Here is a 24,141-nt window from a genome sequence, read left to right on the forward strand (position 1 = left end):
TTCACCCAGACATTACGCTCATAGGACATGTGTTATACCAGCCGCGGTGTACTTGTACCACTGTTTACATTATTTCATGTTAACCATTTCATGATTACAAGCCATCTCTAATTTGCTGTCACATTTATGCAAATAAACTGTTGTTGATGTTTCAGGCTGTTGTTTCATTTATACTTGTTTTCGATCATTTTCAAGAGCAATTGGTGACCGCCAAGTTTTTTGTTTTGTTTTTTTTCCAGAACTTCAAACGTGTTTCTCTTAAATCATGCAAAGTTTAAGAAGTCTGTTCGCCATGTAAAACTCCCTTTCTTTGACAATGTAAAGCATGAGGAAAGCAAAGAAGTTATGGCATGGTGCAAAGTGGTTTGGTACCCACAATTTTAAAACGGGAGTATTGACAACAAACCAACAAACAATTATACTTTTATTTTAAAAAAATTTATTCAAAATTTAAATGCATTAACATTATACAAGTAATATTAACAACAGATGAAATACATGGGAAGATTTCTTAAAATGCTAGACAAAATTATATGGCATCATTTACTTGTAAAAACTTGTATTCTTTCAAAAAATAATCTTTAAACTTGACCAAAAAAAGCACTGCTCGTAAACGTACAGCTAGTGCAAAGTGATCAGTGATCATTTAGTCATGTACATGTACACTTAGTCATGTACACTTGTAAGTGAATGTACTGCATATATACATTTTTGTACATTTATCAAAAAAAGAATATTTCTGAACACATTTTAAATCGGAACTTTGAAAGGCTTATAATGCAAACTTTCTCCAGGTATATTCTACAATACATATAAAATGTATTATAAAAAAAGAAAAGTCGGAAGTCACATTTTCCCTTCATCAAATTTGATAAAATATCTTCAGGGTCTTTGTATAACCTCAGAAAAAGGCTGACAATGAATTCATCAATATAAGTTCGATAATGCCGTCTGCTGTTAACTGAGGTATTATAATTGAGCCGCGTCATGCCAAAACCAACATAATGGGTTTGCGACCAGCATGGATCCAAAGCAGCTTCGCATCCGGGCAGTCTGATCAGGATCCATGCTGTTCGCTTACCAACTCTATTACAAGTAGAGAAACTGATAGCGAACAGTATGGATCCTGATCAGACTGCGCGGATGCGCAGACTGGTCTGGATTCAAGCTGGTCGCAAACGCACTATGTTGGTTTTGTCATGACGCGGCTCAATTATATCATCATGTCAATTTTCAAATTTACTAGTACTTGAAACAAGATCCTAAATTATAACAGTCATGAATTCAAACAAATAAGAACAAAATAAAGAATAACCTTTGCTATATATATGACCAGTAATTGACCAAATAAGAAATCGAATATGAGGAAAAAGTGAGTCCTGTTCTGGAACTGAATAAGAACTATGCCAAAGATAAAATCATGGCGTTCATGCATGCAAGACGTAATTCGAATATTCGAGTAGTTCGATAACTTATTCAAATATTATGGTTTCATATTCGAATATTTCAAAATTGAATTGGACAATTTTATATCTTTTCAAATATTTGAATTTTTAATTTGAATATATCGATATTATTGGAAATACGTTCACATTATTCTTCTCTATACATGTACATGAACAGTGTACACACAAATTTTAATTTATATCAAATTACATGTATATCAATTAAAATTCTGAAATGTAGAAGTTTTAGGTTTGGGTAAAAAATGTTACGTGTATATAGGTTAAGCAAGGGTTTCTTTTGGGAAAAAATAACGACTATATAATTATATATCAATAAAGTCTGTTTAAAATTCGAAAACAAATAGGCCAAGTTTTTTTTTATTTTTAGAAGCATTGTGATTAATGACGAGTATCTGGGTTACGAGCATTTTCTTGATTATACATATTACAAAGTTATCAAAATCTAGTGTTCAAGTATTGCACTGTCAGCAATTTTCTTAATATGCAGCCGATACAATACTTCGGACAATTTCTAAGTTTTCTTACTATCATCAATATAATATAAAAGTAAAAATGAATATTAATTATAATTAGTTAATAACACGTAATCATATTTGTCCTATAAAGGAAACTAATTTGCCATAAAATCAAGTTTTCTTCCTAAATTGCATACTAGTATTGAAAATGTCAAGAGATGTCATTTTTATCCGACAATCAGATACACGTTTTGTGAGCTCGTACGCGTTCATTATTATGTTTTCAACAGAAATGGTTATCTGAGCTTGTAACAAGCAAACGTGGTTTATTTATCGTCTGCTTTCTATTTATAGAGGTCTATAATCTATATTCTAGAAGGGTAGCGAATCTTTCCTCGTCGCCACCATAATTTGCTGCCAGTATAACCTTGGTATCAGTGCCGTAATACTTGGACAGGTTAATATTGCCTTCCCATTGCACTGGACCAAGCGATTCTAAGGGACATACATTTTGCTCTACAAAAATAACCACTTGCTTAGCCTTTGGAACATGTGTGCGGAACTTCACTTCCGGTTGACCCATTTCCGCGTGAAGAATCAACGGTTCAAACATGTAGCAGCCTTCTTTCCAGTGGCCAAGCTGACGTGGATATGGGTAAACGGTTTCTTTGACTTCCTTACAATATATCAGATAATTAAAGAGACCAAGAGAGGTGTGGGACTGGTCTTCGGCGACGTTTCCGTGGATCTGAAGTTTATAGAAACCGGAAGAGGGAATGTTCACAAGGAATGTGACAATGGAGGGTTGGGTTTGGATAAAAATAAAGTCAGACACGTCTTGGCCCGTGTTGGCCTGAATTAGCTGAGCATTAAATTTCATATCACGCGTAGTTGCTAGCTGGATTTCAATATGGTTGTCATCTCGGAGTTCTACTAGGGGGTCGTGCTCGTTAAGTGTACGGAGACCAAACTCTGTAAACTTCGGCTGAGGTCCTAAAAACCCGGGTGGCAACTTCGGAAGATTTATATTAGGCGTGACGTCATTGCACTCGACTAAATACTGCGCCACCTGGCGGAATCTCATATCTTCAGTGTCCTGTGTATCTGGATCACGTGCGTATATTTCTAGCCCATAGCGGCCTTTCTCTGTAGTGATAACCGTAAACGATGCCATGTTGTCCACTATTTTGTACACAACAAGCGGTAAATCTTGAGACACTGAAACTGCGCTCAGTTTGATCTGGGAACGCAGCTGTATTGCTTTAATCATCTTAATTCTCACTTCCGCTTTTCCACCTTTTGAATGAACGATGGCACGACTGTTTCCCGGTGTTAGCCCCAGCTGATAAAATCCGGGACCTGGTCCCCACATCAAGGACGAACATGGTGGATAGGGACAAACGACCTTTTGTGGCTCTTTTTCTTGATGAAGCTGGTATTCACAAACTTGAGAAAAAGATATATCTTTTCCGGTGGGCGTGTCTTCCTTACCAAATATATGCAGAGAGTATGTCCCCTTCTTCGGAAGACTTACCCGAATTACTGCCATATTTGGTAAACACTCTACCATTCCGAACTGGTTTAATTTTATACCATTGAACTCATCCGCACCGGTTTCGTATATCATACTGAACACAAATTTTAACCCCGTACGTTTTGAGGGGAATCCTAAATGTATTTCTATTTCGTCCGTCGTGTATATTACCCCGGCCTTGTGAGACAGAGTCTGTAACCCGAACTGTAGGAAATGCGGCGTTATTTTTGGTTGTAAAATGAACTCGTCTAGGGTGACGGTATTATTTATCAATTGCCATGCCGGCTCTTCCGGAAAATGGGTATAAATGAGTTTATTTGGGTCAACTAGGAAGTAATTTTCATTAAAACTATATTTCAGTTCCCCTGTACCAGTCTTGTTGATAATTGGAATGGTTGCTAGGTAACTGTCAACAAGACACCACTTCCCGTAAATATACACAGCATTCCACCAATGTTGGTATTCCTCAGGCGTCATGGGTTGGCCTATTTTGTAGTTAGCTCCCTTAGCTAAACCGGAAATCAGCTTGCAATGGAGACCGGCAAAACTGAAGAACAAAAAAAAAAAACATACTTTCAGGTTAAATATTTTTTTTTATGAAAAGAATCTAGAAAAGAGTGGTATGTAAAGCTGCTATTATTACGTCTTTTATTCTTTAATCTAATTGAGCTTCAAAATTGTATATTTTTTTTTTATCTGATAACGGAAATTGCTATACATTACAAAATCGATACTGTTATGGCAATAGCGGCGTTCCATAGATAAAGATTCTTACCAGCACATGGTGTAGAAGACATGAGCAGGAGTGGATCTCCCTAATTTCAGCCACATCAGCACTTCCTCGGGGCTGTCTTTTTCAACGTTTTTAAACTCAATATCTGCAACTTCTTTCTTTGTTATCCACCGGAATATCAACCTAAAATGTTGTTTAACACAAACATTAAAGATAGAATATGTCTTTTAAAATCTTACATGATTACATGTAAAAATAAATTAATTTTGCAATATATTATGTGAATTTGGGCACTATATTGATTTTTTATCTTAAACAACTTTTCAAAACTGACTTGATATAATGGTGAGGATTAGTAAATAGAGTTCCATCCTTCTTTTTGGTAAAATGACCTCATTTGTTTACTACATGCATATCTGATCTATGTCACCGTAAAGTTTGGTAAAACTGATATCACAAACATGTTAATTAAAGAAAGTTAGTACATTAATTTTGCTCTTATTAACGTAATAAGGCTATAAGATATCACTCTCGAAACAAATAATAAATAACTATTTCACGTAGTTTATCAACCTTCAATATGTCGAGGGGTTAAACCCCTCTTTATCAAGAAGTTTGCTGTTTATTTTGTAAATCACATATTAATCCTGTGTTTTCTTTTACACCATAAAATGTACAAAGCAATAAAGGAAGATCAGCTATATATGAGGTAAAATTAAGTTACGTTGTCGACGTAATGTTATTACGTTACAATAAGATATGTACATTCTATTAGTGCGGACATATGATGAAAGAATCAATATAAGATTGATCGACAACGCGTACGTCCCCGGCCCCCACGGCCCCACCGTGAAATGGCATTTTTGACTCAGGGCCTATAGAAAAATTTAAAAAAGGTTACGACCTATAAAAAAACAACTATAGTAATTGTATAATCTATTAAGATCATGCATACAAACCTTGCTTTTGCTAAGTCATTGGTGACATGGACAGAGAAAATCAGATCCCACATTAGGTCTCTTAAACTGTCATGGTTACACTGCGCCACCTAGTGGAAAATAAAAATTTACAATCAAAAGTTCAAAGCCATTATCAAAAGATGTATTCACGTGTTCCTCTTTATAATGATAATAATACAAATGATAATAACAACGACAATAATAATAATAATAATAATAATAATTATAATTATAATAATAATGATAATGAAAAAAGAAGAAGAACAACAACAACAACAACAATAATAGCTACAGAAAAAACACACTGTACAATCCTTTATATTTATGGTTATATCTGGAGAGAGTTGTTAAACTTACATATATTATATAAAAAAAACCCCAGAAAATTACGTTCTCTAATAATATATTTATCTAATATATCTTTAAATCATTTAGCGATGACTTTCCAAATGTGTCACCTCCTTTGCTGGAAATAAAATTGTTCAAATAAAAAATTCCACCGATTATTTAAGTCTAGTGACGTTGAACACAAATTTATATATTTTTTTAAATAATATTTTTTTATTCTAACAAAAATAAAACACGATAAATAAAACTTCACCTCTTCCGCGTGCGAGTCTAAAGATTCGATCGCCCGTCTGTCTGTGAAGTCATAAAACGAAACCACGCCTGCCATACTAACGGGGGCTGGTTTTGGTGCTTCGGTTACATTCGGAAGTACCTCGAAACTTTCCGGAGGTTTTGGCGGCTCCTTGCGATCTTGAATTTCTATTGCTTCAATCGTGGGTATATTCCATGACATGGTTTTCTGCTAGAGTAAGAGTGAAAATGTAAAACTTGTGAAGTTATTTTTCAATCCATCAGCGACGAGTGCATTAAAAATGTATTCAACAACATTATATATTTCCACAATATTTATTAAATGCAAACAATCAATGTCAATTGATTCGGATTGCGTATGCAATCACGCAGTAGCTTGGCGTTGCATTTATTTTATTGGTTGGGTCCATTTTATTGGTCGGGTTCATTTTATTCGGTCTGCTTCAGTAACAGGAATGTAATGAATTATAGATATGGGAACGTATTTGTGACCAGACAAAATAAAGTGACCAGACAACTCAATCAATAAAACAAATAGTGTTGAAATGAAACCAGTCCGATTGTTGTACGTTAGCTTCTGTGATAAATGCGTCAAATTTGATCAACGGGAAGAAGATTTAAAATGACTGATATACAATGCAGGGCATATAGCTATAGGTTTATATGAAAATTAACCATTTATTTGATCTCTATTTCTTTTATATGTGACGCAATAATGTGATGTAATCCAGTGAAATAGATGTTCTCTATTTACTCTACTATCACATCTGATCTTTTTGGGTATTCATAGCCACACAGTATTATCTTAAACGAGATTTTTTATTTTTGTGTCCCCGCCACTTTCTGTGCTTACACTAATAAGTTTAATCTAAAAGTACTTAGTATAAATATACTTACAATTTACAATTACCTCACAGTTTTACATGTTCATTACAAAAATGAGCCGTGTCACGACAAAACCAACATAATGGGTTTGCGACCAGCATGGATCCAGACCAGCCTGCGCATCCACGCAGTCTGATCAGGATCCATGCTGTTCGCTATCAGTTTCTCTACTTGTAATAGGATTGGTAAGCGAACAGTATGGATCCTTATCAGACTGCGCGGATGCTCAGGCTGGTCTGGATCCATGCTGGTCGCAAACCCATTTTGTTGTTTTTGTCATGGCACGGCTCAAAAAGTCTTTCTATATAAAAGATCATTAAACATAGAGAATTTAAAAGAAAAAGTGGAAGTTATGACAATATATCGTAGGCTCTGAATGAAAACAGACTAACATAAGCTTAAAGTTAATTGAATGTAGTTATGTGATATAAAAAATAATTGATAAATAATTTATGTTAAAAACCAATGATTAAGGAAATGAAACGAAAATAAAAGACATTTTATGGTACAATATTAATTAAAACATCCAATTTTACCTCTTTCTCCTCCTGTTCGAACACTTCACTGTCCATGTCGTCTGCGCCTTGTCCTCTTGTAATCTCGTTCACAAACGGCGACTTCTCGTCGTCCGCGAGATAAAGAACGAGATACTGGCACGCGTGACAAAATGAACGTTTCTTTTTTGGCTGATTTACCATAATATCTACACCATATTCCCCGGGCTCAGGTAGATTTAAACTGACTTTGATCTGAAAATGAAATTAAATTCAGTTTTTGTATCATGATAACAATAATACATGTTCCCATCTAAAAATTTCACGGGAGCTATCACTAGCCGTGCCGTTAAACCCAAAAGTTTTCATTTTTTAAAAAAAAAGAAAAGGGAAAATGGAAAAAAACGTGATAAAAACCGTGAAAAACCAAAAGATGCTTTAAATTAAAAAAATTGTACACCAAACACTACCATTTTGGGGAAAATTTATTGAAATTTTGTAAAAATTAAAGGGGAAAAATTTTCCATATTTAGACAAGTCTGTCTAAAAAAAAAGTTGAAAGACCCTATTTTGGGCTGTCTTTTTAACATTTAGAGGGCTTTTCTGATTTAAAATTATTTTCTACATTACAACCCACGTTAGCCTTTGGGGTTCAAAAAGATTATATTTTTTGGCCTTTTTTATTACATTTTTTTCTTTCATAAATAAGCGCACCGTATTTTTCAATTTTAGTAGTATTTTGATTTGCAAAACAGAATCATGAAACAAAACTGGAACCCAGGCTACCGACTTATCTTTATTTAAACTAATTTAGCTACATTTAGACTGACTTATCTACATTTAGTCCGATTTATCAACATTTGGACATAGAACTATCTAAATTAAAACTGACTAATCTGCATTAAGACTGGATCTGCATTCAGACTGGCGTATCTGCATTCAGACTGACGTATCTGCATTTAGACTGACGTATCTGCATTTAGACTGACTTATCTGTATTTGGACTGGCGTATCTGCATTTAGACTGAGGTATCTGCATTTAGACTGAGGTATCTGCATTTAGACTGTTTTATCTACATTTAAACAAATTTAGCAAAATTTAGACTGACTTATCTACATTTAGACCGATTTATCAAAATTTGGACACTGACTTAACTACATTTAAATGATTTATCTACATCTAGACTGACTTATCTACATTTAGACTTAGGTATCGATACTGGAATTAAAACTGAGAAACATACTTTATCTAGATTGGTTACTTTGATACATCTATTTAATATGACATCATCAACATCTCTCCTCCTCAATTTACATATCACGTGCAATGGGCGGGTCTTCTGGAACTTGAGGTCAACCGTAGGCTCTAGTGATGTTATGACGCCGGACTTAAAATCAGCTTCTAATCCCAACTGTGAAAGAAAAAAATAATTATTGAGTGTTATGTCCAGTCATTTCACTTTGTAAAAACAAATAAGCATTTTTTGTTTATTTATTTATTTATTTTTCAATGTTTATTTAAATGTATTTTTATTTCTATTTTTTTTTTGCCAAAAAATACTATTCCATTTTCAATTTAATAGAGGGAAAAGCGGTAGTCTTTCACTTCCGAGTCGGGTAATTCACAAATGTTTGGCCACATATCTAGTCATAGCATAAAATCGTCAGAAATTTTCTTTCTTCATACCGCGTAAAAATCAGTAAAATGAAATGAAGGAAATGTATTACCGAAAACATCATTGAACCGAAGACAATCGATTATCTACATCATTTTTAGTTCAGAATTAGGGGAGGTAACTGTTACGAGAATGTTGAAAGTTCGATTGCCCTTGACTTTGTTATACGAATAAATAATTCCTTCAAACAGGAGTTTTATAACATTTAAATAATGGTTTTATCATATGCTTGGTGCTTATCAGCACTGAATTCGAAATTATTTGTCATAAAAGTAGCAAAATGTAAATCTCTAAAACTGTTCTAATTCTTTGGAAACTGTAATATGACACCAAAAATAAGAAGCTTTGGGGAAATAAAAATGAGACTTAAAACCCGATGTTGCCAAAATTTAAAAAAAACAAGTATTTGTATACCGGACTCGCACATTATGTATAGTTAAATATTCGTCTGTTTCACTGTAACGATGACGTCACAAGTATATGTGTAACCTTTGGTCATGTCGACGCTTATTCGGTCATTTAAAGCGTAAGGATACCCCGATTTTGTCAAGCGTCTTTCACAATAAATTTGACTTCGCGCATGTTAATGTAGTGTTGAAAGTTTTAAATAACTTATAAATCTAATGTTGCTTTATCCACTTTGACATTTTCTAATTATAAAAATAGAGACATTAAAATTGCACACCTCTTTACACGTCTTTCCTATTTTGGCAACTTTATATCACCGACATCTTAAATTACATGTACTTCAATGACTTTCAGAACTTTATCAAAATATATGCAATCATCATTCTTAAAAAAAATCAGCGACAAGAAAAACACCTGTTCATTTGGCGGCGGACAGAAAATCATTACTACGCACGTGTAAGTCGCATTTTGTTTCCAAACATTAAAATACGTTCGTGAAAATCTGTAAAAACGATTAATATCAAGTTTTTTGCTGAGAAAAGATTTGTACATAATTAATGGCAACTATTGCGATGTTATCGTCTGTAATAATGAGAGTTTTCGTTGCCTGAAAACTTCAAAAACGCAATTTCTACAATAAAATGTAAGTCATTCCAATTACTTTTTACATTAAATAATGTTAGTTGATTGCTCATATTTCTTGCCAAAATTTTTGTACCAAGTTAATAGCGAAGTTTCTTTTTTAATTTGTTGCAATGGCGAATATTTCCTTTTAAAGGCTTTATACCTAAAATATTAAAAACTATGCATACTTTTTTTCAAGTGAAGCTGCGTGACTCATAACTGTTAAAGTAACTTTAAAACGTGTAAAATACCTTTCTAGATTTAACGCCTGGTCCCCAGATTGTGTGGGAGCATTGTGGTAAGGGAGCTGCATCCGGGGCTGGTTCCTTTACCTCCATCCGGTATTCGACTATTTCCGTCAGGTGCTTGTTTGCGTCTTCCGGTTCCAGGCTTTTAGCGTAAAACTTACATATAAATGTCCCGGATTTTGGAGCTCTGAATACAAACTTCGTTTCATCGACCTTACTCTCTTGATACATACATGTTTTCAACTCAGGACCTTTATATTTGATATTATCTTCATTAGCTAGAAATATTTTATATCCAAATTTCAAAGGTTTTGCATTTTTCAGTGTCCACGTGACGACGCCATGATGGGAATGGATCACGGGTTTTTCCGTCCAGCCTAGGGTAATACTGGTTTTGAAATAATGAGGTTTCACAAAAGGAAGCTCTTCGAACTCGCTCAGTGAGATTTTCCTGGGGAGAAACTGCCATTCTGTTTGGTGAGGCCAGTGACTGTAGATAAAATGCTCGGGGTCGGTCAAAAAGTAAAAATCGTCCTCAACATTCACCTGTAGGTAAATAAACAAAGAACTTTAAATACATAATGTAAGATTCTTTCAAATGCATCAAAACACGAAACAACAACACTTATTTCAAAGTGAAAGTGAATATATTTCTATATATCATTTGCTCCCCACCCACTCTGAAATACCCACGACGTTTGTACTTATGTAACAATGTTGTTTTTACTGAAGGCGGTGGTCTGGGTTTTTTTCTTACTATTTAATGCTAACACATGCGGCTTGAAAATAGTTTTTAGAACTGAAATCAAAGCTATAAATAAACAAAAAGCTTTAAGATAGGTATCACACCTTTACGTTTACAACTTGAAATATTCCCTGTAATATTATTTGAAATCCACTTCTGTGCACTTAATATTTATGCTTTTTAGATTTCGATTTATTGCAATTTTACACACGTCTATCTGTCAAATTTAAGAGAAAGATTTCATCATGGAACAACTGGTAAATCGGCATCTTTTCATCGTTATATCAAATAACGATTTGAAATTAGGCGTTCTAATTTTCTCTCTTTATGTTTTTTTTTTCAATTTAAATCAAGTGAGGATGTTATTCTTTGTGTGGTGTTATTTTGTAATTGTTTTTTTTTATGTTGTTGTTATTGGTGATGTTTTTATGATGGGATTTTCGTTTTTATTACATCCGAAAACAATGGTTTTAATCAAATCGATTATAAATTAATCAGTTCATTCATTCATATCATTCATTCATTCATTCATTCATTCATTCATTCATTCACATTCACTCATAAATTGATGGTAAGAAAAGGGAGGCATAAGAGTGAAAAAGATGAGTGTACGTATATTTTTAAAGTTTATATATATATATCTGCCCCGAAAAATTGTAATATGTATTTAAAATATTTAACCCAGTTTCAAACGAATAGTGCACATTAGTGAAAATATTATATTGGCATCATAACGTTTTGGAACAATGAATTTCGACAACAATGAATACACGCATAGCTAAGTATTTTACCTATTATTAAACAAGAAGAAATGCTGTAAAAACATCAACAGAAATAGCAAAGACTGTCTATAAAACATGTTTCCAAGACTGACAGACTGAAAAATTAACAGGTGGTAAAAAACTAGATTTCTACAAGCGGTACCAACAGGTACGTTAATTATATTTCATGTTCACTCTTGGCAAACATTCCGCGGAAAACCTGGAATTAACATTTCAAAAACAATAAGGCATTGACATGTCCATAAACTGGATCAGTATTTCTCATCACTTCTGTGTCGTCTTTTTTCCAGCTTTAGAGTACAAACTATTTTACCGTTCGTCCGTCCATACATTCGAAGTTTCCTCTCTTTCCCTTCGTGTCTCCCTTTTCCTCATATCCAATTCCTTTATTCTTTCTTTCTTTCTTTTCTGTTCTTTTCTTTTTCTTTCTTTCTTTCTTTCTTTCTTTCTTTCTTTCTTTCTTTCTTTCTTTCTTTCTTCCTTCCTTTATTCTCTTTCGTTCTTTCATTCTTTCTATCTTTCTTTCTTTCTTTCTTCCTCTATCTATACATCCACCTTTCCCGTACTCTTTCCGTCTGTCTGACATTACCTTCCACCCAATCGATCTCTAATTTCTTCCTTCCTCCTTTCATTCCTTCGTTCCTTCGTTCCTTCCTTCATTCATTCATTCATTCATTCATTCATTCATCCATTCATTCATTAATCCATACATCCATACATCGATTAATTAATGAATATCATTTAAGTGAAATGACGACAAGTTTTCCCAAGATGCTTTCTACCACGAACAGCCAACTTTTTAAAAGCTATATAAAACGGTTGGAAATTATCGGAACTAAATTATCTATTTAACATTCAATCTGACTTTTAAATAAAAGGTCCTTTGCATGGCATTCTTTTATAAATTCATTTAAAAGAGTAAATCACAGATGTTAAACAATTAAAGTCAAGCGGTTGTATTGACAACAAACATTAACTGCACACAGTGAAGAGATCTCTATATGTAGTAGAGATAATTAGATTATATTGCCACTTTGTAGAACTCTTAGCTTAATTTGATAGAATGTATTTGTATAACAGAGGAGAAGTTTGAACGCTTGTTACCCTATCAACTACTGGTACTAGACAATAGTAATAATCCAATTGTTACAGGACGCAGCCGCCGGGAACCAAATTTAAATGAATGATTCTTTTCCATTTTTACGAATATATAAAATAACGTACTAAGATTAAGATTTTGCATTTTGTTTTTAAAAAAAAAAAAACGAAAACGTTTAAAAAAGGGAGTTTGAAGTTTTACCTAGGGGCGTCAGTTCGAAAAATTTTTGAAAAAAAAATTAAATTTGTTTGATAAAAAGAAAAATTTAAATTTTTTTTAAATTTTATTTAAAAAAATTTAATTTGATAAAAAATTTACTTTAGATTTAAAAAAAAATATAAAATTTTTTTTTTGGGAATTTTACACGTACGTGCGAATTTAAGGAAATATATATTGTAATTTCAAAGTTTGATTAAAAAACAACTACTGTATCGAGGCCGAAACATGTTCAAATATGGAACAAAATATTAAGAAACCGCTTAATATTATTCCTAGTCGTAATTTCCAACCATTTCTTTTCTCCCTTTACAAAAAGGGAATGTTAAGTAATAGAAACCAAGTGTGCACCCGTCCTGGAGTATTTCTTTATTTCTTCTACCGTTTAACTTACAGCATGCTTAAACGTTACCTTCCGTTAAACATATATTTTACTTGATATAATTACACTGACTATAGATGAGCCGCGTCACGACAAAACCAACATAGTGCGTTTGCGACCAGCATGGATCCAGACCAGCATGCTCTGATCAGGATCATTGCTGTTCGCTATTAGTTTCTCTACTTGTTATATGGTCTGTAAGCGAACAGCATGGATCCTGATCAGACTGCGCGGATGCGCAGGCTGGTCTGGATCCATGCTGGTCGCAAACCCATTATGTTGGTTTTGTCGTGACGCGGCTAAGATACATTTCACCTCAAAGACTTGCATGCAATCCAGTACTTAAAATATACATTTCAATCCTCGGAGGATCTTCTGTAACAGCGTTAATTCCATTTTAAATATGTTTTGATATTGCCCGCCGGCAACACTGTATTACAGTAACAATACACGGGGTTAATAATTCATACCATTCATTAACAATGACCATTTTATCAAAATTCTTTGATCAAATGTTTCTGTCACTTTATTGTGTGTAAAATTAATACTCCTGGCTCCTGATGTAGTCAAAGTTACAAACATTTTGTTAATAGTTTTAGTGTTTCATCTACCAATATAAAATTACCAAATAATTGTTGTTGTATGTCAGTAAAACAATTAAATAAACATTTTTTTCTCTGTATGTTATATGTTTTGGACAAAACAAGCATCACCATTGTTGATAAAAATCGTCATGAATGTACTTGTAGTTTATACAGAAATTTATTTGAGTTCAAGGTGTAGGAAGCTATAAGCTAGCTTAAAGACACACTCTCGAATTCTATTCCTAGAAAACATTGAGTAAAATTTCTTGTTCTAGGAAACAACGGCTTGCCCCAGATGGAGTTTAAACCTATTCGAATGACAGTCCTTATATTATACACGCCCGTTTAACTCACAACGAGTGAAAAATGTCCATCGGTAAAAATGTTGTGAGCAACTTCCGTTCCTCGTTGTGAGCACCCATCTTTGACGTGTGACACGATAAACAAGGTGAGAATTTCATAATTTTTGAAGATTACAGACATTTATGTAAAAATATCGAAATGCAGTCAGCTAGCGATGTGTTTTCCGAGTATGCACATGTAAAGATATTGCCTGTTGGTGGACAATTTGATGGAAATACCGTGCGACGCAGTCGAAGTTTTCAATGTTAAATTAGGTCCAAAGAGAAGTTGTCTCCAGTTTTCCTGCTACCCCGAGTGACTGCGTCGCACGGTATTTCTATCAAATTGTCCACCAACAGGCAATATCTTTACATGTGCATACTCGGAAAACACATCGCTAGCTAACTGCATTTCGATATTTTTACATAAATGTCTGTAATCTTCAAAAATTATGAAAAACTCACCTTGTTTATCGTGTCACACGTCAAAGATGGGTGCTCACAACGAGGAACGGAAGTTGCTCACAACATTTTTACCGATGGACATTTTTCACTCGTTGTGAGTTAAACGGGCGTGTAATAATACTGACGCGTTAACCACTCGTCCATATTATAGATTAAACATTACGTTATATAAATGACATAAAGACTTCTGTTAAATTGAACTATTCTTTTTTACATTTTCTATTTCAGAAAAAAAAAATCTTCTTTTAAAACTATTTTTAATTACTTTCTAATAATATACTACTTTAATAATGGAACATGTGTCAGTTGATGCAATGATTTGTTCATATAATGGTGTTAATGCATTTTTCATGTATTTCGAAGTAACTCACACTGATGTTGTTGTTGTTCCGAGCCATGGCTGCCCACTTTGAGTCGACCAAGTGCCAGTTGTCATCGATGTACACGGCGTTCCAGCTATGGTTCGATTCCCCTTTGAACGAATCACCGGGTTTAAAATCCTTGCCCTTTGCATACCCAGTGAGAACTACACAATACAGCCCAGCATATCTGTAAAACAAAAGTTTGTTAATTGTTACTATATATATATGACGTTATTTAGAGGTGTCACTGGTGAATGGTTATAAGGTCATGGACTTCTTGCTTCTCACCGCTGTTGGTTCGAATCCTGCCAGGGACTTTGAATTTTTTCATGTGAGGAAGCTATCCAGCTAGCTTAGGCAAGCATCGACGGTTTTTCAGGCGACCGTTCGTTCATAAAATAAAGCACGAACGGAAAACCTGAGGTCTTCCTCGACCAATAAAGCTATAAAGTGACATTGTAGTGTTTGTGTGACTAAGTTCACAAAGGGAGATAAGTCTGTAAAATTGCATGCCAGAATACTCAGTCTATTTGTCAAACAAAACGATCATAATTGTGTCATAATTGTGAAGACCTTCAGTTTTTTTTTGGTGATCTCATTCCTCAAAAATATTCCGAATACCCAAGCTAAAACATGTACCCGGCTACGGTTGTGTCCTCTCTCGCGTGAGGCCGGTAAAAGTGTAATTTGGATGATGTAAACATTTAATGTCATGATCGATCTATATGACCAGTTTAACAAGGATTAATCACCAACGTTCACATCTACAGATATCGTAAAATCTCGCATAATATCTCGCCAGACGATACTTCGTAAATCAAATGGTATTAAACATGACAATAAACTGACAAAATAAGCAATGATAATATTGGTATTTCACGCCGTAAGACATAACTTAACACCAAATATTATCCACGTGTCAAATATTTACACTGATATTTAAGCTAACATCTTCATTCACCGCCACACTGTTATTGATGGGTCATTAAATAATCACTTGTTTAACATGTAAGTTAAAGATACGTGTTTAGATATCTAGGAGTCATCAGATCTAGAAATTTAGCAAGCCTTCGTTAACAGTTATTTGATGTGGCGAACATTTCTTGGTGTTTTGTGACAATTCATTTAATATTTTGCATATTTAATACATTGTTACCCCACCTTCAAATGTGTTAAACCACTTAAGTTCATGGTTAAAACCACAGCGACGGCGTGCTCGAGTCTCCACAAATCTGTGGGTGTGAAATGTGGGGCAATAACGCCTACATAAATACAATTCTGATCAGGAGGTTACATAGCGACACGTGTGTTAAAAAATACGATTTAAAAGCAAACTATGCAGTTAAAATAGATTTTAAATATTCTTGGAATTTCAAAAGGGTTTTAATGAAACTATCTTTGGATCTAGTTTAACATAAAGAGACGCATTGCAATAAAAAAATAACTCCGTCATATGCTTAAACTACTTGTTTAGATTCACGTACAATTTACAGTAAAAATTCTAGATAATATTATTTTTCCTTAAAACTTTAGAATCAGATATCAGTTACCAGTTAAATTTACATATTTTTATTTTTTTCAATTTAAGGGATAACATCCATAGAGAACTCTTGTCGGCAAACCTCGACACAATGCGTATATCTGTTCCAAAAGCGTTTTCCTGACTAGATTTTTTTTATTCTCAGTTCTCAGTCATGCAGACGTATGTTGACACAAAAGCAACGAAATATGTCGAATTTTCACGAACATATTACTGGTATATCAAATTGTAAACCCTTAAGAAACAAAGATTCGTGACGGGCAGAAAAGTTTCGAAATGGGGAAAATAACTTGAAAATAATCTTACCCACAAATCACAGCGAAAACTTTGGCGTAGGTAGTCTCTTTGTTCTGTAAGGATTTGAACAATTCCTCTGCAGAGCCCGCCGGATATTTATCAAATTGTATCGCGTGAAGATTTTTTGTTGTCATCCATTTGAATATGACCCTGAAAAAATAAAACATTGGTATTATTATATAACTGGAAGGTTGTAATATTGAAATTAAAGACATTGAGAAGGCCGACAAAGGTGGGGCTCAGTCCATGCGAGCATTTCCTAATTACTTATACAATGTACGCTAACGTATTTATCCAGCTCAACTCCTTGGTTGGAAAGCTTCGTCACAAATGAAAGCAGTCTGACTAAATTATCTTTATGTGGCTAATTGTGACTTTGGCAAACAGATAATTTCTTTAAACGAAAGATTTACGAGATAACTTGAAAGGAATAAGGAGGGTGCAAATTTGATGTTTAAAATGGTTGCCCGAGAAATAACAGCAGCCTCAAAGTCCGCTTGGGGCTTTGTTATGTAGTTGTCTTGCTTGGAATTCCTTGTAATTCTAGAAACAGCTAATAATCTTCTTTTTTTCAAAATATGATTTTGAGGAGCTACGATTTGTATGAAATCGTCTAGAAAACATTTTTCTTCTTCTGGAAAATGTGCCTCTTAGGGGGGGGGAATGGGAGGGATCGATTGGACCACTTTAGTGTTTTTTACAGCGTTTGAGTAGCTGTAATTCATCAATTGCTGATTATAAAATAGTCAACAACCCTACCAATAATTTCTGCCCATTTTCAAGATTTACTATTCTTTTCATGTCAATTAAAAGGAATTCCCCAGACGGTTTTCTTTCATTTAAAAGCTTTATTAAGCAATTTGGCAGGCACTTGACATAAACACAAATTGAGAACTAAGCCATTATGGGTATGTTTGTACAGTAAACATCTTTGTGTGCGCAGTTAATGGGCACCGTCTGTTGTTTCGGAAATACTGACCAAGGTAGAGTGTTGTTTTCCTCTTCATTTCTAATCATTGACGTGCAATAAAGATAACACTGATTCATCAGAAAATAATACCTCATATGCTGTACGTATGTGTGTACAAGGGATGTTTATTATGTTCCGTTTCGGCTGCAGCTGATAGCAAGAATAACTGAAGGGCGTTTTACAGGGGTAAACATTACCAGAATATGAATCATTTTGCTAGGATTATTTCAATCATGCAGGCTCTATCTGTTCGTTGGTTTTAACATAGTTTATTTAAGCTCGATTGCAAAACAAGTTCTTGCAACTTATATCGAACCCATGATCTCTGGTTAAGAGTCAGATACCTTAACCACTATGCCACCGCTCCCCCTTTACCTATTCGTTGCTGTGGCGTGCTGAAATCACGGCCACTTTGTCGGGGTTTTTTTAAGGTTAAGTTTTTAGTTCTCATAAAAAATATTAAAATATATTGTAATACAGGGTATCTCTCTTCTGTGAAACAGATATTTTAAATGTTAATCTACATCTTACAAAAAAAAAGTTTACCTACATTTAAAGATTATCTTTAAAAGTTATAAATTATCTAAAAGATCAAACTTCTATGAGATGTTTCATCTGTTTAATATTCATTTTGTCTGGAAGTTTTTTTTCGGATGTAGTTTATTTGCAGATACATGTAGCTGAAGAGATACAACGTAGATCCAGATCCAGTCTTGTCATAAAGCCTTAGCCCGGAAGTACCAACGGAATCACCCATGTGACTAGGACAGACCAAGTTAAGTGCCGTCTGATCATTGTCTGCATTGTCCCCTTTTTTCAGTCATTTCATATTTGAAACAATTACCCTTAAAATGATAAATTGTTTTAATAAACAAGTCGATTTGGTGGTAAGGGTTAAGTAAAACTCGTACAGATTTATGACCGGATTGCTCTAAAATACGTGAAATATTATAAGCGAAAAAAGAAGTAAGGTTGTTTATAGAACAGTATCACTTTCATATTCACGAATTTTCTCGCATATCGCTTTGCACGAATATCATGTGGTAATAGATTACATGAAAGTACTTTTTCTATTGTATTCTAGTAAAGAAAACAAGGGCGGGAAGTCTGTAAAGCAATTAGTTTAATCAACCCGGATGGTACATTTTCACATTTTGTTCAGTTGCAGACTGTTATTACAAAAGCTAATATGCCATTTTGTGAAGCTATAATGAAAATGCCCGTCTCGCTACTGAACGGGTCCCTGTTTACGAATTGTCTTCTGTGACAGGCAATTCGTCTAAACGAACATTTCGGACAGTTTGATAGACACTGATAAAAGACATGACGCCAAAATATCTCGTTATTCCCTATTGATCAGTTTTTCCAAGTAATATAGCTGTCAAACTTCTTACTATATATCAACAAAAGTCGGAGACAATGACAGATTAAGTGACGTCATTCTACGAGATCTCGCGAGTTTTATGTTGCCTCATTTCCAGAACAAATACTTGATCCTCCATTTTTCAAGGGTTTGGGCAAATATGCGATCGCTCATTTTACAAAATAAACAAAACGGAACAGGGAAAATATCCTGTTAATCAGCTTACGTGAAATTTGCTGTGATAGTTTCTCTGCAAGCAGCCAAAATATCAAAAAAGGTAATTGCATCTGTGGTTAACGCGAATGAGATGTCCGTCTTGTAATTGGTTTCTTGATCAGTTTGAAGGGCCAATAAAGACAACATATTTGATAGACAAATAACTTTTCATTCACGGTCTGTTTGCAGCAACGATATTTGTTATTTCACATAATTATATAGTTAGATATTATCAATCGTTTCCTAGCAAAGCTGGGATTAACAGAGGAGCAAACTATCAAATGAGCCATTATTGGGATTGAAATTGCCCCTACTTCATTTTTTTCGAACCCTTCGATAAAATTTTCTCCTCAATATTGAGAAAATATATATGTTTCAAACTTTTAAATTTTAAACTTTAAGAGGTATTTAGCTTATGCATTTAGTGTTACATAAATGCACGGATTTATATTACAAATCCGTGATAAATATCTCTCGCAAAATAATAAAAGTTGTTATCAAATTACTTGAAATTTTGATAATTTTACCATGAAGGTGGAGATATTTATGGGAAAAAAGTTATAATACTGCCTTTTTTGCACACTCCACTTCATTCTGTACTACTGAAAACCCTTATTAAAATATAACATTACCGTCTGCAGAGATTCTACACGACTGTATCAAAAGCTATATAACTTATAATTCTTGTTTATACATGTGTATATGTATAACGTTTCAGACAAATCATAACAATTTTTAAATATTACAAAATGGTATAACTTTTTTATATCTACTTCAGATAATACGATTAAATTTCATGAGTTTGATAAACTTGCAGATAGAAATACAACATATTACACTTTAGTAGTTTATTTCAAGATTTGATAACGTCTCTCGAAATTTCACGGCAAACAAATCGAGAAATGATTGTCGTCTGCCACGGTTCCGGATAACTATACACAGCGTTCTATTATTTTCAGAAGCGTGGGTACTCAAAAAGACATTTTCCCTCTCATTTACAGAATTACTATCAGAAAATAATTACGTAACATCAGCGCTAACTACTCCAAACAGCAAATTGCCATTTAATGATCAAATCTGATGACGTCATGCCATTCTAAGTTTTCTGCAGCAAGACGAAAAATGCAATTTTGATGGCAGAAATAAGGCCTGAAAGTCTCTAAAAATCACTAGTTATGTTGTTTTAAGTATGCTAGCGGCAGAAATAAATAAAAGTTACAATTTCCAAAATATAAAAGCATTATATACGTTTGTTTGTGTACACAAAGAGTTATTTCAAGATTCAGTACATAAAATCCAAGTTAATGTACAATACATGATCTTGCCGTCAAAGAAAATGCATTCGGGAACGTGTTAACTACTGTTTTATTATATAAGAAAACCTTCTGTGTTGCTGATAGATGGAGGACTTTGAAGTGTATAATAAATCAGCCCAAGAATGAATAAAAAAAATAACACCTGAATATGTTGACCTATGTATCACTGCATTCAAAGTTACGATATTTCTGTAACAGCGATCTAAAGAGAATTCACTATAAAGAAATTTTGTAAGATTACAAAGGGGTATAAAAAAACCGAAGAGCGCGATTAATTGACCGAAAACATTATTTCATTTGAATATGTTTACATTGCGAAATTCTCCAGTTCGCTATCTATTGTACATATCGCGACATTTCATTTTTAATAATCAAACAACATCATACCAATCGGAATTGTCGGCTATTATGACCTACTAAATGGCGCGAGAAGTTGCAATTGCCCTTTCACAAAATCTGATTTCATTCCATAAGGGGCGTCGCGCTTCGGCGCGGACGCCAATAATTCAGTGAAATTCATGCTAGAGTTAATGGTCTCGAACAGTGACCGAGAACATGTTTGAAGCTTTGGGTGAATACGTCAATGGCGAAGAAGAGAGCACTTGCAAGAAAATCTATAAAAAAAGCCTGAAAAATCAAGAATGTTAATCAAAACTATGCACAGGCATAGAACGGTCAATGGACGCAATTCTATCAGTAGTTTTTGTTACTAGAAATGCACGTGAAAATATTGAATCCATTCAATGCATTGGTCAATGTAAGATGCTCTCGTGGCTTCATCAAAAAACTTTAAATGAAACCTAAATTCCAAGAACGATGTAGTAGAATGGTCCTCTGTAGACTTCGTTAAACATAAATACTTCAGATAGACGGAGATGCTAAACATAAATACTTCAGACAGACGGAGATGCTAAACATAAATACTTCAGATAGATGGAGATGCTAAACATAAATACTTTGAAAAGACAGAGAGGCTAAACATAAATACTTTAAATAGACAGAGATGCTAAACATAATACTTTAAATAGACAGAGATGCTAAACATAATACTTCAAATAGAAAGAGATGCTAAACCAAACATATATACTTCGAATAGACAGAGATGCTAAATGTAAATAAAGTACATAAAAAAAACGTTCTTATATATTTGTAAATAGCATACCAAAGTATGTCTGTATATGTTTTTATTTGCAGAAAAAACATGATTGTAACAATCCGTGAAATAAGATAGATAAAGAAGATGCATTAAATTCCTATATAATTCTTCTTAATCAAAAATTCAAATAACAAGTGTTTTTCATGATCAAGGTTTTGCAAATTTATTTCGTTTTGTAGGATAACACAACAAACAAAAACTCTTTACAGTATTAACTTACAAGATAGTCCATATCAGCGGTCGTTTTTTTGGTGCAGATTGATCGCAAGTGTCTTTTAAAGAGCGAGAAAGGGGAGCCCATTTCGATGTGATTTTGTGAAGGATATACATGTATATTTGTACATGTATCTGAGTAAAGCTTAGTTTTTGTTGTGTTCAACAAAAGCGGAAATTGTCTAATAATTTACATATGCGCCAACATATAACGGCAAGTGTATTCAGAATGTCATATTAATAACGTTAATTAGATTGTAAATTAATTGATAGGTTTCAGGTCGATTTATTTGACCGTATGGTGTAGTAACGTCACAACATGTATGTCATTTGGCGAAGTTTGTACTAACTGGCAATTTTTATCTTTTTATCACCTTCAAAGATGACGTCACAGATTATCTAACATACATGTATCTGTTTCACAACCTTTACCTTTTGTAATACTCAGTTATTGCAGACATGAAAACAATTTGTTTTTGGCAACAGACAAATGTCCTAATGAGCAGAGCCTGGAAATATCAACAAACAAGTCCTTACCTTCTCAGTATGCTCAATTATTTCAAAAACCATTCATAAATGAATGGCAAAGATTATTTTAAAATCCACTGACGAATGACAGAATCATTGACGGGACACAACGATTCATGCACATTTAACAAAAATTATGATTGAAGCGCGTGACCTTGACTTTTAAGCTAGGAGCAAGTGCCTTTCGTTTGAAACATTTGTACATCGTTTAAATATGGAACATATTAAAGTATAATTATTTTAAAAATCCATGAATACAACTTAGGCAAAAAACACGACCAGTTGATCTATTTGCAAAATCATGGCTTTTGGCATAAAAGTGTGACCTTGACCTTTGAAGTGGAGACCTTATTCTGGCGCGCGACACGTCGTATTTAACATGCAACTCATTTAATAAAAGTAAATTATCATAAAGGACATCATAAGTAACCTGGCATGAATATCAATGCACTCATTTGAAAAGTAAAATCCTTTATAATAAAGTGTGACCTTTGACCTTTGGCGTACAAAGCTAGGCCTTGCAGGTGACGCATGAGTCCATGTGCTTCACAATTATACAAAATCCAACCATGAAAGACACTGTTTTGAATTAAAAGCGGATAGACGGACGGACAACAAATTAATGTTTGGATACATAAAACATGTGTGTTACACCAGTTTTAACGAAGGACATCATGTCGAATACAGTCACATCATACACTGAGCTGTCGTCTGCTCCGTATTTAGATCCCTATAAATAACAGCTAACACTTCCAAATGCAGTCAATACAAACAAACAAGGGGTCGGATTGTAATTGTTGGTATACATTATGTAACAATATTTGTGAGTTATTATAGTACTTTTTTGTGAAATAAAAGCGTGTGTACAATTGAAACTGTGTACTAACCTGGCCTTGTCAAGATCCGAGAAAAAGTTTCTACTGTATACAAGGTGCCATAACAGGTCCTTGAAACTGGCATGGTTACAGCTAGCCACCTGGAAAATAAACAACAGACACACGCTCATTGATTGGTCCTTTATAGTTGATATATAAATGGGGTTGTCCATACAAAATTGTTCCACCACTTTGCCACAGGTGGATCTTAAATAAAATTAACCGATGACCCAAAGCAGTAGACGTCAAGAATAATTTAGCTAGAATTAGCTGCTTATCAATCAGCCATATCTATTTATCATCTAAAAGAACGTCTCAAGTCTGACTACAGTTGGTGTCATAAACATGTCATGTTTGTTCGCAGGTCCACTGCAATTATTGACCCTCAGACGTTAAGACATTATTGTATAAATACCAATGCTCATGGGAAATACGTGCAGAATGTCGTAAAATTCATAGCAACACTTGTGATAGTTTTGCACATAAATATCTAAATCTATTACGACAAGTATTGTTATCATTGTCAGTTAGAAAAGAGTCGTAGACAACCGCAGAGTTTTTGAAATTCTTGGGATTCTAGTGTGGCGACTAGGCTTACTATCGGATTGA

At 34.0% G+C, this 24,141-nt stretch overlaps 1 protein-coding gene across 3 annotated transcripts; it reads right to left on the reverse strand.

Annotated features, from left to right (window-relative positions):
• Positions 1-482: 482 nt before the first annotated feature.
• On the reverse strand, positions 483-23,720 carry LOC132712865 (uncharacterized). Of its 3 annotated transcripts, none has more exons than XM_060695303.1 (10): positions 23,545-23,720; positions 16,905-17,045; positions 15,068-15,245; positions 10,086-10,628; positions 8,371-8,538; positions 7,169-7,381; positions 5,749-5,955; positions 5,148-5,236; positions 4,231-4,371; positions 483-4,002 (listed from the first exon to the last, which is right to left on the reverse strand). In XM_060695303.1, the coding sequence occupies exons 1-10, from the start codon at positions 23,703-23,705 to the stop codon at positions 2,280-2,282; spliced, it is 3,564 nt and encodes a 1,187-aa protein (XP_060551286.1). In that variant the 5' UTR covers positions 23,706-23,720; the 3' UTR covers positions 483-2,279. The 3 variants fall into 3 exon arrangements, with proteins under 3 accessions (XP_060551286.1, XP_060551285.1, XP_060551287.1); XM_060695302.1 differs by having other exon boundaries at positions 5,749-5,958; XM_060695304.1 differs by lacking the exon at positions 23,545-23,720 and adding an exon at positions 19,260-19,278 and having other exon boundaries at positions 5,749-5,958.
• Between the last annotated feature and the right edge of the window lie 421 nt (positions 23,721-24,141).

This window comes from Ruditapes philippinarum, unplaced genomic scaffold (genome assembly GCF_026571515.1).
Source record: "Ruditapes philippinarum isolate M1 unplaced genomic scaffold, ASM2657151v2 ctg1529_1_1_1_1, whole genome shotgun sequence".
In the NCBI taxonomy this organism is placed as follows: domain Eukaryota; kingdom Metazoa; phylum Mollusca; class Bivalvia; order Venerida; family Veneridae; genus Ruditapes; species Ruditapes philippinarum.